Here is a 16,667-nt window from a genome sequence, read left to right as displayed (position 1 = left end):
TTCTAAGTAGGTAGCTGTCTCCGGTCAAATACTGCAGCAGAAACTTCAAACAAACATTTTAAAGATTTGTGCACATGACTCTTTCCATACATTAGTACATAAATATAGGTAGATATTTGGGTAGAGACATGGGCTGTTCAGCTCCTTGTCCCTTTTCTGCTGTTCAGTCAGAATAGATCATAGCTGATCTTTTACGTCGGAGCTATATTGTTGTTTCAGTCCCTGTGTTTCCTTACTGTCAACAAATCTATTGAGAAGAGTTTAGACTCAGTCTGATGGCTTTTTCCTCATAAGTCATATCGAAAGCTCAATCTAGTCAACATGCCCTGCACACCCTCCACTGTCAGTACATCTTCCTTTGGAGAGAAAGAGCAGGTGGTCACTGTAATACAAAGATAGAAGAAACAAAGGTTTGTGTTGGCAATAACTGATGTCTCTATGATGAGGATGGACCAACCTGAATTTACAAACAAGTTTGACAGGTGAGATTATTCTCAAAAGACAGGCTTACTACATCATAGTTATATGTATTCAGATGTTGCAATAACCTTCTGAAGGAGTGAATGTTGAATTAGTCTTCATTTCCATTCCAATGTTGTGAGACTAGATTTAATATTATGCTTTGTTGTGAATTAAAATTTCAGGCAAGTTGCTTGTTCTGTGACTGAAACACCAGAAGCAGTTTTGGCTCATTGTTACATGTGACCGGAGGATCAAGTTGTACCTTTGATATCCCAAAGGGTGAAGTGGCGACTGTCGGCTGCCTCTGGAGCCAGCGTGAAGTAAAAGTGATGCCCGCCCTGTGGCTCGTCTTTGTCCACCACACTGACCGTGTGCACCAGCTGTAAGGGAGAACACAACAGTCAACAGGAGAGCGGCAATTCTTCTGGAGTAATTCTGCATCTGTCTATGGACCATAAACCAAGTGCTGAATGAGAGTGTTGTCTGCATAGACAAGTGTTGGTTTTCCAGTGGATCAGCAACACTAATTATTGTTCTATATTGGGCACATGACATTAAACATCTATCAATGATGTAAGAAACAATTATCAAAACACCAGCAAAGGAAGGTGTGGTGCAAAGTAATGATGGAGCTACGCCTTTGCTTGTATCTTTGGAAACAGCTCTATTTCTATCTTTGATATCTCCTCTTTACCTTTTCCTGACCTGGAGATACACTCTGACTTCGGTTCTTTGTGGGATTGGGACCCGCTCTTATAGCCTCACGACCGGCCATTTTCTGACACCCCAAGGACTTGGCCTGGAAGACTAGTGCACCTTCAGGGTGCCGGATTTTAGTGGCTCTGGAGACGTGCTGATTCTAGGCTGGTGCCCTTGATAGAAGCGTCGTGGGAAAACACGGAACATTGGGAGCAGCGGGTTAGCTACCAGGGGTTGTATGTTCAGAGAGGTGCACCTTTATGGGACCGATTCTCTGGGCGCAGAGCTCAGAAAAGGCGATGCACCAGACTTCTAACATTGTAAATCAGCTAGTTGTTTGTTATATCTCCCCTTTCTCTGTGAAAAGGACATCTCTTTTTCCCTTATTCGGGAGAGAGAGAGCCTGTGGTATGTCAGATTACTGGATGAACGAGTAGTCTTTGGGGTACTACAAGTCTGTGTCTTTATTGATGCCTGCTGAAAGCTTGAGCGCCCGGTGGAGGACACTGATGCTTATTTGCTGGTGAGGGTCGGGGGGCGGGCGGGGGGGGGGGGGTCGTTGCTTTGCTGCTGCTTGTGCGTGGGACAGGGGAGCTGGGGGGCACTTTGGGTTCTAACGTTTAACGGTCATTCATTCTTTGGGGCATTCCTCTGTTTTCGTGGATGTATGCGAAGAAAAAGAATTTCAAGATATATATTGCATACATTTCTCTGACATTAAGTGTGCCTATTGAACCTATCGAACCTCAATAAATCTAGCTACTGTGGACCGACCTGAAAACTTTTTCTAATCTCATTATCAATAACAGCTTGAGCTTGAGTGTAGAATCTGTAAGTTTGTCATATCCCTTCATTGGACAGTCGTGTGCCAGTTTGACACAAGGTTATAAAAAAGGGAACAGCATCACGATATTTGGTCCTTCCGACGTGCTCTAACATCCACCATGGCTGAATCTCCATCTCCACTGATGTACTATGTGTCCAGAAATTTACCTCCTTCTTCAGTGACTTGGAATCCGACCCAGCTCCTGAGAGAAGACATTTCTTCTAGACTCAGTCCTAAAGAGTCACAGGGTCATAGAAAGGTGCAGTAGGGAAACAGGTCCTTCAGCCAGCTGCGCCCACATCAACATCCACCATCCACTTAATCTCATCCTGCCTTCATCCCACTTTTCTAACTGCCTATATTCTCAAGAACCACTCCAGATTCTACCTTTCTCCAACCCAGCAGGGACAATTTACAGTGCCCAGTTACCTTACTAACCAACTTAACCAGGGATTGGAAGTAAACTGAAGCACCTGAAGAAAAGTCACAGGGAGAATGTGCACATTCCACACGGACGGCCCTCAGACTCGGGCTCAAAGCTGGATCCCTGGAGCTGTGAGGCTGCCACTCTGTATCACCCAACTTCTTGCCCTGTGAACCTGAGATGGCAGCCCTTCACTCAACATGCTCACCCTCCGCACTCAGGCATCCCCTCCCCACAGTCTGTCAATCCCCGTGAGACTATTTATAAGCCTTAAAGGAATCTCCTCTAAAATCTTGAGAGTACAGGCATAGTCGCCCCAATCTCTCTTCATGCAACAGTCCCGGCTTGCCAGGAATCACTGGTAAACCTTCACTACAGCAAGTATATCCTTTAAACCATTAGTTATAGAAGCAGAAATAGGTAATTCAACCCTTTAAAGCTGCTCCACCATTCAATCATGGATGATTATTTTTTCAATCCCATTGTCCCACATTCTCCCTGTAACCCTTCACCCCCTTCCAATCAAGAACCTATCAATTTATGCCGTAAGTATACCCAATGACATGACCTCCACAGACCTCCGTGGACACAGGTTTGAGAGAATCTCTGATAGAAATTCCTTTGCATCTCACTTTTCACGGGACATCCCTTTATTCTGAGGCTGTGTCTTGGGATCCCAGACTCTTCTAGAAATGGAAACGTCCTCTCCATGTTCATTCTATGCAGGCTTCTCCTTTCAGTGAGATCCCACTTGTTCTTCTGAACTCCATTGAGTAGAGGCCCAATGATGTCAAACACTCCTCATATGTTAAGCCTTTTATTCCTGAGTTCATTCTCAGGAGCCTCCTCTGGATGCTATACCAGGCCAGCAATCTTTATTAGATAGCTGGCCCAAAGTTGTTCACAGAATTCCAAATACAATCTGACAAATGCCTTATAAACCGTGATCAGTATATCCTGGCTTTTATAATCTAGTCCAATTATCCTTTCTTAAGCAAGGAGTCTTAAAATGCACACAGCACTGCATGTGTGGTCACAGCAAAGCTTTGCATAATTGTAGCAAGATATCCTTGCGCTGTAACAAAATCCTTTACTTGTGACCAGAGGACTGATAGTAGTACATAAAATTGTGAGAGGGATTAGACAGGGTGGGCAAGCTGTATCTTTTCCCCAGGGTCAAGGTGTCTAATCCAAGAGAACATGCATTTAAGGTAAGAGGAGGTAGCTTCAAAAGGAGATGTGCCGGGCGAGGTTTTGTCCATAGAGATGAGTTGGTGCCTGGAATATACTGCCAGGGGTTGTAGGGAAGGCAAATATGATAGAAGATATTAGTTTGTCACATGAATGTGCAGGAAAAGGAAGGATGTGGGCAGAATGGTTAATTGGGTTGGATATATGGCTGGTAATATAATTAGTTTGTCACAACCTGCAGGCTGGAAGGCCTGTTCCTGTACTCTGTGTTCTATGTATGGTCTATGTTCTAATTTGAAAGCTGAAACTAGATCCTCATGAAGGAAGTGAACACGGAGGTGTTAGGGGTTATGCCTACAGCAAGACTTAGGCAAGATAAAGAAACAATTGGATCCATTTCTACCACATAGAGCAGATGGAATAGATGCCCACTTGCCTAATTATTCATCATAGTGTTTTGTTCAGTTAGATCCAATCATCACTGGGATTGTGAAGCTTCCCTCATCTGTCAGCAGTTCCAGGACCAGACAGTTTTCCCAGCACTGGAGGTGAGTCACTGATCAGCTCTGAAGAATGGGTCAAACGCAAGGGATTGTGGATTGCTCCAACAACTGGGCATAGAGCAGAGCTTCGCATAGAGAGTGAGATTGCTGCCCACTCACAGTTCTCAATCTCCATTAGCAAGATCTTACTTGTAACCAATGATAGATATTTAGCTCAGCAACCAAAGTGGTTAATTGCATTAACAGCAACACTCTTCCAATGAGTAGTGGATGTCCAACCTATTCCACAGAAATGGAAATACACGAAACATTTAAAGCTGTCCACACCTGTGAAGACACTATGACCATAAGCCTTAAGCAGAAATAGGCCATGTGGCTTGTCGAGTCTTCTCCACCATTCCAACATGGCTGAATTATTATCCCTCTCAATACTGCTCTCTCCCCATAACCTTTGACACCATTACAACTTAAGAAGCTATCAGCCTCCGCTTTAAATATACCCAATGACTTAGCCTCCACAGCTATCTGTAGCAATGAATTCTACAGACTCACCAGCTCTGGTCAAAGAAATTCCTCCTCATCTCTTTTCTAAAGGGATGTCCTTCTATTCTGCAGCTGTGCCCTCTAGTCCTAGACTCCCCGACTAAACGAAACATCCTCTTCAAGTCCACTCCATCTGGACTTTCCAATATTCTCCTCTAATTCTCCTAGGCTCCAGTGAGTACAGGCCCAGAGACATCAAATGCTCCTCATACATTAACCCTGTCATTCTCGGGATCATTGTCGGGACCATCCTCTGGACCCTCTCCAATACCAACATACCCTTTCAGAGATAAGGGGTCCAAAACTGTTCAAAATACTCCAAGTGTGGTCTGACCAATGCCTTATAAAGCTTCAGCATTACATCCTTGCTATTAGATTCTAGTTCTCTCAAAATGAATGCTAGCATTGCATTTGCCTTTCTTTCCACTGACTCAGCCAATAAGTTAGCCTTCAGAAAATCTTGCACGAGGGCTCCCAGGTCCCTTTGTACTTCTGAATTCTGAATTTTCTCTCCATTTAGATTAGAAAATAGTCCAGGTACTTATTCCTTCCATCAAATTGTATGCCCCTATACTTCCCTACAGATATTCCATCTGCCATTTTGTTGCCCATTCTCCTAATTTGCCTAATTCCTTCTGCAGCCTTATTGTTTCCTGGACACTACCTGCCCCTTTGCCTATCTGTTTATCATCCGCAAACCAGGCTGTGAGGCCATTAATTCCATCATCTAAATCATTGACAGAAAACATGAAAAAAGCAGTCTCAGCATTGACCCCTGCAGAACACCACTAGTTACCAGCAGCAAACCAGAAAGGGCCCCCTTTATTGCCACTCTTTGCCTCCTGTCAGTCAGCCAATCTTCTATCCATGCTCGTATCTTTCCTGTAATACCATGGGCTCTACTTTTGTTTAGCAGCCTCATGTGCAGCGCTTTGTCAAAGGCCTTTCTCAGGCAAGACTTCCCCTTAAGAAAATCCTGCTGACTTTGGTCTATTTTATCATGTGTCTCCAAGTACCCCAAAACACAATAATTAATAACGGACTCTAACACCTTGCCAATCACTGAAGTCAGGCTAACAGGCCTATAATTTCTTGTCTTTTGCCTCCCTCCCTGTTTAAAGAGAGGAGTTACATTAGCAATTTTCCAGTCCTCCTGAATCATTTCAGAATCTAGTGATTCTGGAAATATTACTACTAGTGCACCCACAATCCCTTCAGCTTCCTCTTTCAAAAACCTTAGAAGGAGTCCACCAGGCCCAGGTGACTTAGCAACCTCGAGATCTTTCAGCTTCCAAACACCTTCTCCTCAGAAATCGCAGCTATGTCATTTCTCCACCATCACTTTTCAGTGGTCTGATACCCACTCTTACCTCTCGTTTACTCTTTATAAATCTAAAAAGCCATCTTGTAGCCATTGTACAAATTTCCTCTCTTGGGATCCAGCATCAAACCAATCTACCTGCATACTGTTATCCCCATGACTACTGTAACATTGTCCTTTTTACATGCCTTTTCTATCTCCCGTTGTAACTTGTACCCAACGTCCTGGCTACTATTCAGAGGCCTGTATATAATACCCATCTGGGTCTTTTTAACCCTCACTGTTTCTTACCTCGACCCACAAGGATTATCTGATCCTATGTCATTTCTTTCTAAGGATTTAATTTCATTTTTTACCAACAGAGTCAACCAACCCCTCAACATATCTTCCTGTCCTTTTGATATGATGTGTATCCTCAGAAGCTAAACTTCCAGCTGTGAATTACTTTCAGCCACTGTATCATACCTACCAATCTCTAACTGCACAACAATTCATTTTCTTTTTTCTGTATATTGTGTGCATCATACTTATAAGAGGTCACTCTCTTGTTAACAATTGTTACATTTTAAATAAAATGGCATCTCTTTATCTTTCATACTTGGTCCATTCACATGCAAAGCGTGTCTCTGCAGTTTCACAGTTGGCTATCTCACAAAGATGTCAACAGAAGGCTTTGAATTTCCATAATCAGAAAGACAATCAGGCCAGCATTTGGTGGATATTTACTGTAGACACCAGGGCAAACCATTCATTTTGTTTGAATTATTCTTCTATCTCATAGTACCCATGAGATAGTCAATCTTCAGTCTTCAGTCGGCATAGCAACCTTGGAACTCAAAGCAAGTTGTAGTATCATGACACAGTCAAAGGGGTGTTACCTTTGGGACCTATTGACTTGGCTATTTATTGAATCAATATTGGTATCTTTACCTAATGAGGGCAAGCTCTGACTTGTATCAACAAATTGAATTTGCGTGCTCCTGGAACAGATTTAGCAAATTACATTAACACAGAAATCCAATAAATATTGCATCTGTTACCTGACCCGGTTTGGCATCTTCACAGATAGCAGCTTCGAATGGCATAGAAAGTTCTGGAGCATTGTCATTGACATCCAGGATCCTGACACCGAGGGAGGCCTTGCTCACTTGCGCATGGTTTTCTGCATTAAACACATCATTTTGGAAACAGTGAATGACTAATTAGATGTTAACAAACAGGAGGAACAATCCAGAGAGAAGACAGCATGCCAAGCCCGTACTCACAGCTCCAACCATCTTATAAAAGTTATTCTGTTTGGATATGCATGAGAGAATTTTTTGTGCCAACAGTGTCAGCACTGACTGTGTGCTAGGTTATCACCTGTGTGTAGTTTATTGGAGGTGTTCTTTTGCTGTGGAGGCAATGGTTATCTTACATGGCAAATACACGTTATAATTTGCATTTATACCTCCTTGATTTCTTTGTCAATTAAACTGAATCTGTTCTTTGTGACTCTAACAGATCATCCTATAATAACTAAATTAACTCAAATAATATTGTACTGTAAAGCTGCATAAAAGCAAAAGAACAGAAAGCTCTGGTGCTGAGCTGGACTTCATACATTCCTGGCTATAACTTCACCACTGTTTCACCACTGTATCAACACTAGGGTCAGCACAGTCACACTGTAGAACAGCCAGCAGGGCCATTAACCCAGGTTCAATCCTGACCTCAGGTTCTGTCTGTGTGGAGTTTGCACGCTCTCCCTCCGAGTGTGTGGGCTTACTCCAGGTGCTCCAGATTCCTCCCACACTCCAGAAATGTACAGGCTGGTGGCTTAATTGGCTGCTGTAAACTGCTCCTATTGAGCAGATGAGTGTTAGAATCTGGGAGGAGGTCGTGAGGAAGTGGGGAGAATTTTAAAAAAGTGATTAATGTAAATGGATAATCAATGCTTGGCATGGACTCAATGGGATGGAGGGCCTGTTTCTTTGCTGCAGCTTTCTATCCCCACAGATTGCCCCAGGAACTGGGCTCTGGATTATAGCAGAAGTGGCTCACTTCATGGTTTGGCAGTTGCAGAGGTACAGCGATGGCAGAAGCAATTCTTGTTAACAGGAGCATAGTAGGCAAACATGGCTCCAATATCTGGGGACTGTGAGAGAAAATAAGGAGATGACTTTACCAATCCAGAGGTTGTTAGGGTGAGGCAAAAGAATTTATCTCTACAAGTCATGTGGTACACATAAATGTATAATTTTCTTGCCTTTTTAGCCAAAGTGAGAAGGGAAATTTGGATTAGCAAATGTAAAAGGAGCTTATGCCTTAACACTTTCATTATATAAGGTCCTACAAGGGATCATACATACCACACACACACACACACACACACACACACACACACTTGTGATAGAACTTAGAGCTTGGAATCGCTATCTCAAGATATAGGTTTGCTTGAGGTAAAACCTCCTTGTTCAGAAGAGCATTCTTACTTGAAATCTTGCACAGACAGAAACTTCTCTGAGGCAGATTACTGATAACCAAGGGAATGACAGGCTATTCTAAGGGAATGTGTGAAGGATACAATCAAATCAACCATGATCTTCAGGTCCACTGAGCTATGCTGTCATGCAGCATTTCAAGTTGAAGTGGTGGCAGGAGAGGTGTAGGTTGTCCCAGTTGCTGCTGAGCAAATTGAATATGATAGAGATCAGAGGTTTAATAATAAGGGTTTCTCTGACTGCTACGGAGTAGTTGATGAATGAGGCTAAAAGAAGATGGACATTTGAAAAGATACAATGGACATTTGTACAGCTCCTCTTTAAATGATAAAATCCTTGCTGCAAAGCTCGCCAATCCCCATCATTTAGTGCTGCTCTCCACTTTTGAAGGTGGCCATCACTTTCTAAATGCCTGGAAGTGTGTCTCTATGTGGTAAACTGTTTTGCTGGAGGCTGTGTTGTTGATAGATTCCCATTGCTTCTTGCCACCATTGTTGCTCCAGTGCTAACAGATCCTCTTCCCTATTAGATTCCAGTCAAACGTCCAGTTCCTCTTGCACTGCTTCATCAATCCTAGTCTCATCCGCACACTTTTACACAGACCAGGCAAATTTTATTATTAAGGGAAGGTTTGTTTATTTTAGGCTGTTGACCGGATGGTCGTTGTGCACAGTCTGGCCATCATTTCTCTCTATACCATTTATTTTTGAGTTGCCCAGGTATCAGTAATGATAAATGTTCCTCCTTTGCTTACCTTAATAATAAAATTTGCCTGGCCCTGATGATACCACTGTCGTGGGCTGCATTTCAAATAATGATGAGCCGGAGTAAAGAAAGAAGATAGAGAACTCAGTGATGTGGTATCAGGACAACAATCTTTCCTTCATTGTCAACAAAACAAAGAGCTGCTTGTTGACTTCAGAAATGGGGAAGGGGAGTGTGGGTGGTGTAGGTCTTCTTATATTCATCAACAATGTTGAGGTTGAGAGGGTTGAGAGCTTCAAGTTCCTAAGAGTGAACGTCACTACTAGCCTTTCTGGTCCAACCACATTGATGTCATGACAAAAAAAAAAGCTCAGCAGTGCATTTACTTCCTCAAGAGACAAAAGAAATTTGGCATGTCCCCGTTGACAGTTACCAATTTTTACCAATGCACCATAGAAAACATTCCCTCTGGATGCATAACTGCTTGGCTTGTGACTGTGAGAAACTGCAGAGAGTTGTGGACACAGCACAGCACATCACAGGAACCAGCCTCCCCTCCATGGAGCTTGTCTACTTTTCTCGCTGCCTCGGTAAAGCAGCTAGCATAATAAAAGGACCATGAACATACTCTCATATCCTCTCTCCCACTGGGTCTGAAATCACATATCAGTAGGATTAAAGACGGCCCTCTATCCCTCCACTATCAGGCTCTTTAAATGTATCTCTTGTATGATAGAATGGACTCCGCTTCATAATCCACCTCGTTATGACCTTGCACTTTATCGGTTTCCATCACTGCAAATTTTTGGAAATGTTTACACTTTATCCTGCATCATGCTTGTTTTGCCTTATTCTAGCTCAATATACTGCGTAGTGTTTCGATCTGTACAGACAGTATGTAAGACAAGCTTTCGACTGTAAGCTGGTACATGTGACACTAGTAAACCAATTCCGATACCAATTTGGGCTTGGCAAGTCCCACATTTGCAGGTGACTTGGAGGCACAGTGGAAACATAGAGGAGGTAGTAATAGACTTCAAAGAGATAAAGGTAAAATAAACTGCAGATGCTGAGGTCTAGAACAAAAAGGGAGAATACTAGAATAGCAAAAAGGGAGAATACTGGAATAGCTCCATAAGTGTTTGTCTCCATATATGATGCTCGATCCTCTGAGCTCTTCCAGTGTTCTCTTTCTTTTTCAATGAGATAACGACATTCTGGTGAAATAGGTGGTTCAGTGGCTGGTAGACGTAAAGGCATGGAAAGAAAAAGTGTTACATTTTGAGGAGAAGAAACTAAAGAACACAATTCCAAAAAAAAAGATACAGACAGGAAGGTTTGAGGCATCAGAACACAGTTCATTGAGAGTATTAGGCCAGTTGGAAACATTAAAAAAAAAGATAGATATAATTTCTGACTTCAGCAAGTCAGGCAATAACAAAGGAAATAGAAAAATATGAAGTTACAATCTTTGGTTTTATCAAAAGAAGCTTAAGGACATGGAAGGTGTCTATATACACAGATCCAGTCTCGACTGAAATATGCTGCCCAGCTCAGAGCACCATACTTTAGGAAAGATGAGAAGGCATGGGTGATGGTGCAGAACAGAAGTATCTAAATAATTCCATGTATAAGTGGCCTTGGATCTGTCAATAGTCTTGAGAAAGTTGAGATGGAGATTGTGAAGAAACCTAAATGAAAAATTTAAAACTGGTTAAGTCCTAGTCAGGGTAGCGAAAGAAAAATCATTCCCTTTGTTAGAGGGCTTAAGAATCAGGTGCATAGAGTCATAGAAGCATCAAACACTGCAGCTCAGAACTAGGCCCTTTGGACCATTTTGTCCATCCCAAACCACTAATTTTTCCTAGTCCTATTGACCTGCACCCAGACCATAGCCCTTGTTATCCCTCCCATCCAAGTACCTATCTAAATTTTTCTTAAGTGTTGAGATTGAACCCGTGTCCACCATTTCTGTTGGCAGCTCATTCCACACACTCACGCCACCCTCTGGGTGTTTCTCTTAAATGTTTCCCTTTTCAAACATAACCTATGAACTCTTGTTCTAGAGTCACCAAACCCACTTGTGTTTATCTTATCTATACCCCTCATAATTTGTATAGCTCTGTACGATCTTCCCTTGCTCTCTACGCTCCAGGGAATAAAGTCATAACCTCTTCAACCTTTCCCTATAAGTCAGATCCTGAAGTCCCAGCAACATCCTTGTAAATTTTCTCTGCCTGCTTTCAATCTTATTTATATCTTTCCTGAAGGCGGGTGACCTTAAATTCACACACAATACTCCAAATTATGGCTCAACAATGTCTTATACAATTTCAACAGAACATCCCAACTCTTGTACTTGATGCATTGATTTATGAAGGCCAATGTGCCAAGACCTTTCTTTACAACCCTACCTACCTATCACACAACTTTAAAGGAATTAGAGATTTGTATTCCTGGGTCCCTCTCTTCTATGACACTTCTCACTTACCCTGGTTGGTCCTCCCAAAGTGCAACAACTCACACTTGTCTGCATTAAACTCCATCTAACATTTTTCCAGCCGGTCCAGATCCCGCTGTAAGCCTTGATAGTTTTCCTCATTGTCCACTACAACCCCCAATCTTGGTGTCATCCAGTTTACCTTTTTATCATCCAGATCATTGATATAGATAACAAACAGTAGCGGATCCAGAACAATCCCTGTGGTACACCACTAATCACAGGCCTCCAATTGGAGAGGCACCCATGTGCTACCACTCTCAGGTTTCTCCCGCAAAACAAATACCTGATCCAATTTACTAGTAAACGGGGTTTTTCCTATTTGTTGTATGTTAAAATTAAAATGGCTTCTTTGTTATGTTATACTGGGGAATGCTTCTTTGTTATGTTAAACGCTGAGAAAGTCTCTAGCTAGAGAGTTGCTTGGGTTAGTACAGACAGCAGGGTGCTGTTAGCCAATGGGTGGTCATGTATCATTTTGTTTTCGGATGATAATGCTGTATCATATGACTGGGGACGCGGTTTTGGCGGGGAGTCGGAGGAGAGACGGGGAGTTGGAGGAGAGACGAGGAGGACCGCGGACGTGCGGAGAGGCTCCGGTCGATCACTTCGGGTGGTCCCAAGCGTGAGTCGACAGGATTCGGGTGGTCGTCAGGAATTGATTGAGCTCCAACGGTTGCGCGCGAAGAACTTGGATTTCGATAAGTCTTGGCGCCTTTTTCTTCATTACTTCCTTTTCTGTATCAAACTTATATTAATGTCATAGAAATAGTAATATCTATAAAGTGTACTTGGTAAAACGTAGTGGGTGTGCTGGCCGATGATTGATGTTTGGGATTGATTCGGGCGGCAACTGACTCCATGGGAAGCGTTCAGGCAGGTGCTGGGTGGGATTTCCCCTAGAAATATACGAGCCAATATAACTAGGCGTTACACTAGCTCATCATGAATCCCAAGTGACTGAACTTTCTTGACGAACCTGCCATGTCAACAGCCTTGCTAAAGTCCATGTGGACAAGATCCACTGCCTTGTCTTCATCAACTTTCCTGATAAATTCCTCAAGAAGCTTTGTAAGGTTGGTTATACATGGTGTAAAATGCACAAATCTATGTTGACTATCCTTACTCAGTCCTGGTCTATTCAAATGCTTGTATATCTGGTCCCTTAGAATACCTTCCAATAACTTTCCCACTATTGATGTCAAGCTCACCAGTCTATAATTTTCTGGCTTATTCTTAGAGCCTTCTTTAAACAACAGAACAACATTAGCTATCCTCCAATCCTCTGGTACATCATCGGTGGTTAAGGATGTTTTAAAATTCTCTGCTAGGGCCCTTGCAATTTCTGCACTAGCCTCCAACAGGGTCCAAGGGAACACCTTGCTATGTTCTGGGGTTTTATCCACCCAAATTTGCCTCAAGACAGCAAACTCAAATTAAAATTGAATTACGTTTAATTATCATTCGAAACCATTCATGGATACAATTGAAGGAGACAGCACTCCTCTAGGGCCAAGATGCGTGACATGCATTCAAAAGAGTGAAAGAGAAATAAAAACACACATCGTTACGCAAGAAGGCACACGTATAGTCCAAGAGCCTGAGCGACATGAAAATTGATGAACATGGACACCACGCTACACCACCTCCAGGGTCTTCTCACCTGGACTGCAGGAGCAGGCAAGCCCATGGCTTGAGGCCTAGTCGTCACTACAACCAAGGCCATGCTGCTGCCTCATCTGCTGTCTCACCACCAAACAAGGGAAACTGGCCTGTGGCATCTTACAATATCAATATTCAACAGGGACATTGCGGTCACAAGAGAAACGTCCAGTCATTCATGGTTACTTTGTACGCTGCCTTTGCGCAACGACTCTGATGCCTCTGAGTAGCAGACAGCAGTACAGTCTGCACACAGATCAGCTCCTCTGAATTGTCTCCTGCCCAAACTCCAGCGTCTCCTTCTTCAGCCTGTCCACCAGCTTCTCCTTCTCTGGCCCAGGTGCTGGCTTCTCCTCTGATTCCTCCGTCGACTCCTTCAGCACCCCAGCTGGCTGCTCCAAACAACAAATAGATCACTGATACAGTAGACCTGCTGTACCTGTTATCCTTGGGGTCCAGTATAGTCTTATGTCCATTAAAAAAAACATATTTTAAAAAGAAAAGTGCACCTTTGGTTGGCCCCAGAGAGGTTGCTCCTCCTCGTCTTAAATCTGTGTGGGATCCATAATCTCTCTGCTACTTAACCTCACTTCTGTCCATCTCCTGAGTAAATACAGATGGGAAAAAACATTTAAGATCTCCCCTATTTTGTTCGGTTCCATGCATAAATTGCTCTGATCTGCCAAGGCACCAGTTTTGTCCCTTGCTATCCTTTTGCTCTTCAATGGAATAAAACTGAATTACAAAAGAACCAAACCTGAGGGCAATTTTATTTTTTTACGTTGTGAGTGTTCAGAGTCTAAAAGGCATTGCCAGAAACTGTAAGATTGTAATTTCACATTTCAAAGGAAGTTGGGTACCTAGCTGAAAGGGAAGAACCTGCAGGACTTTGGGGAGAGGTACTCACTGGATTGTATGTACACAGAGCAAAAACAGAACTGATGGACCAAATGGCTCCATTCATGATGTAGCCATTCTGTGAATTGCAGCAGAATATCTTTCTCCACAGATCTGCTGAGTATTGCCAAAATTTTCTGTTTCTGTTTTATTTTACAGTGCCAAATATGTATATTCCATTGTAATTTTTGCAAGGCTGTGTTGTTTTGAGTCAATAAGAACTCGGTTAATACAAGAAGTACCACATCCGAATCTACTGCTGAAGGAATTACTGCACCATAAAAGAGCAGGGTCTCCCTAGTTTTCTATCCACAATGATAATGAAGTCTTCTCACTCAATCTCCAGCAATTAATCCCAACAGACCAGGTGTGAGTTAAGGAAACCCCCCAGTCATGTAGACTATTGTGAACAATAAACCACAAATTACCTTTCTCCTCCCAAATATGCACGCCTATAACATGCCACTTTCCAACTGCTCACCTATTGCATCTCAAATGATTTTTCCTGCACACAATCTAATTTACAATTGAATGAATCAATTCATTCAGGGAGCAGGAAGCTATTTCTTCACATTCTTCACATTTAACTCTTACGAACAGAAATCCTGTTGTAGCTGCATTACAGTTGTATTTAAAGTAAAAACAAAAATGTTACCAAAAGTCATCTCATCAAAAAAAATCTGTGGCAACAGAAGCTGTTCGCATTTCCTGTGGAAGGTGCAAAAGTCCTTGACATGAAACTGTAACTGTTTCTTCTCCCACAGTTATTCTCTGAGGTGATAAATGATTCCAGCATTTTTATTTCAGTTTTCTTTGATTTTCATTTTAGATTTTGTTTTTACCTTCTTTCAAGCGTAAGCTGTGTCCTCTGGTTCTCCTGTTCTGAGAAGGTGAAAGAAACTAACCAAAAAACCATGCCAGCTCTGAAATCTGAGCATTACAAAATCAAAATAATCCCAATACTAAAAATCCAAAATAAAGTAAAAAGAATGCTGTAAAATCAGTAAGTCAGGTAACATCTATGGAGATAGAAATACAAACTTATAACTTTATTTCAGTACTCAAATGGGTTCAAAATCAAGTCAGGAAACTACAGACCAGTGAGTCTGACAGCAGTGGTGAGTATATTGCTCGAGGGAATTTCCTATGGGACAGGATTTACCAACATTTGGAGAAACAGGGTCTGATTTTGGACAGTCAGCACAGATTTGTGTGTGGGAAGTCTTGTCTGCCAAATCTCTTGGAGTTCTTTGACAAGATAATCATGATGGTGCACAAGGGTATGGCAATGTATGCTGTCTGAATAGGCTTTAGCAAGGCCTTTGACCAGGTCCCTTATGAAAGGCAAGTCTATATGTTTAGATTACAAGGGATCCATTGGGAGACAGCAGATGGGATTCATAATTATCTCCATGATAGGAAGCAGAGGGTGATAGTTGATAGCTGTTTTTTTGACTAAAGGACTGTGTACAATCATGTGCCACAGGTGTTGGTGCTAGGACCTTTGTTGTTTGTAATTCACATAAACAAGTTGGATGTGAATGTATCATGATTATCTTGTCAAAGAACTCCAATAGATTTGGCAGACGAGACTTCCTACATACAAATCCGTGCGAACTGTCCAAAATCAGACCCTGTTTCTCCAAAATGGCAAATTTGTGGATGATAATACAATAGGTGGTGTTGTAGATAGTGTAGAAGATTATGAAAAATGACAAGGCAATCTTGATCAGCTAAGCATATGGACTGAGGATTGCAAAATAGGCTTTCAATCCAGATAAGTGTGAGGTATTGCATTTTGGCAGATCATGCCGGAATAGGACTTACATAATAAATGGTAACTCTCTGTGGACTGTTTGGAACACTAGGAGTGCAAGGTCTAGTCGATATTTGACATGCTGCCTTTCATCAAACAGAGCACTGAGTATTGGAGTTGGGAAGAAGTTATGTAAGATATTGATTAGATTAGATTATGAGGACACTCAGTCCTCGTTTATTGTCATTTAGAAACGCATGCATTAAGAAATGATACAATGTTCCTCCAGTATGATATCACAGAAACACAGGACAAACCAAGACTAAAACTGACAAAAACCACATAATTATAACATATAGTTACAACAGTGCAAAGCAATACTGTAATTTGATAAAGAGCAGACCATGGGCACAGTAAAAAAAAGTCTCAAAGTCCCGATAGCCCATCATCTCACGCAGGCAGTAGAAGGGAGAATCTCTCCCTGCCATAAACCTCTAGCACCGCAAACTTGCCAATGCAGCACGATTGGAAGCACCCGACCACAGAAGACTCTGAGTCCATCTGAAAACTTCGAGCCTCCGACCAGCCCTCCGACACCGAGCACTGAGCACCATCTCTGTTGAACGCTTCGACCCCGCCCCAGCCACCGAGCAACAAGCAAAGCCAAGGACTCGGGTCCTTCCCCTCTGGAGATT

At 42.4% G+C, this 16,667-nt stretch overlaps 1 protein-coding gene across 3 annotated transcripts in view; it reads right to left on the bottom strand.

Moving 5' to 3' along the window:
• LOC140185111 (cadherin-22-like) overlaps positions 1-16,667 on the bottom strand; it is a 1,010,842-nt gene that overhangs the window by 108,806 nt on the left and 885,369 nt on the right. For all 3 annotated transcript variants that reach the window (XM_072238393.1, XM_072238399.1, XM_072238408.1), the window contains exons 9-10: positions 7,010-7,131; positions 725-842 (exon numbers count right to left, since the gene is read on the bottom strand). In XM_072238393.1, the coding sequence (XP_072094494.1) occupies positions 725-842; positions 7,010-7,131 (240 nt within the window). The remainder of the gene's footprint in view (positions 1-724; positions 843-7,009; positions 7,132-16,667) is intronic.

This window comes from Mobula birostris, chromosome 2 (genome assembly GCF_030028105.1).
Source record: "Mobula birostris isolate sMobBir1 chromosome 2, sMobBir1.hap1, whole genome shotgun sequence".
In the NCBI taxonomy this organism is placed as follows: domain Eukaryota; kingdom Metazoa; phylum Chordata; class Chondrichthyes; order Myliobatiformes; family Myliobatidae; genus Mobula; species Mobula birostris.
Note: the sequence above shows the minus strand (reverse complement) of the source record. Positions and strands in the feature narration are given on the sequence as shown.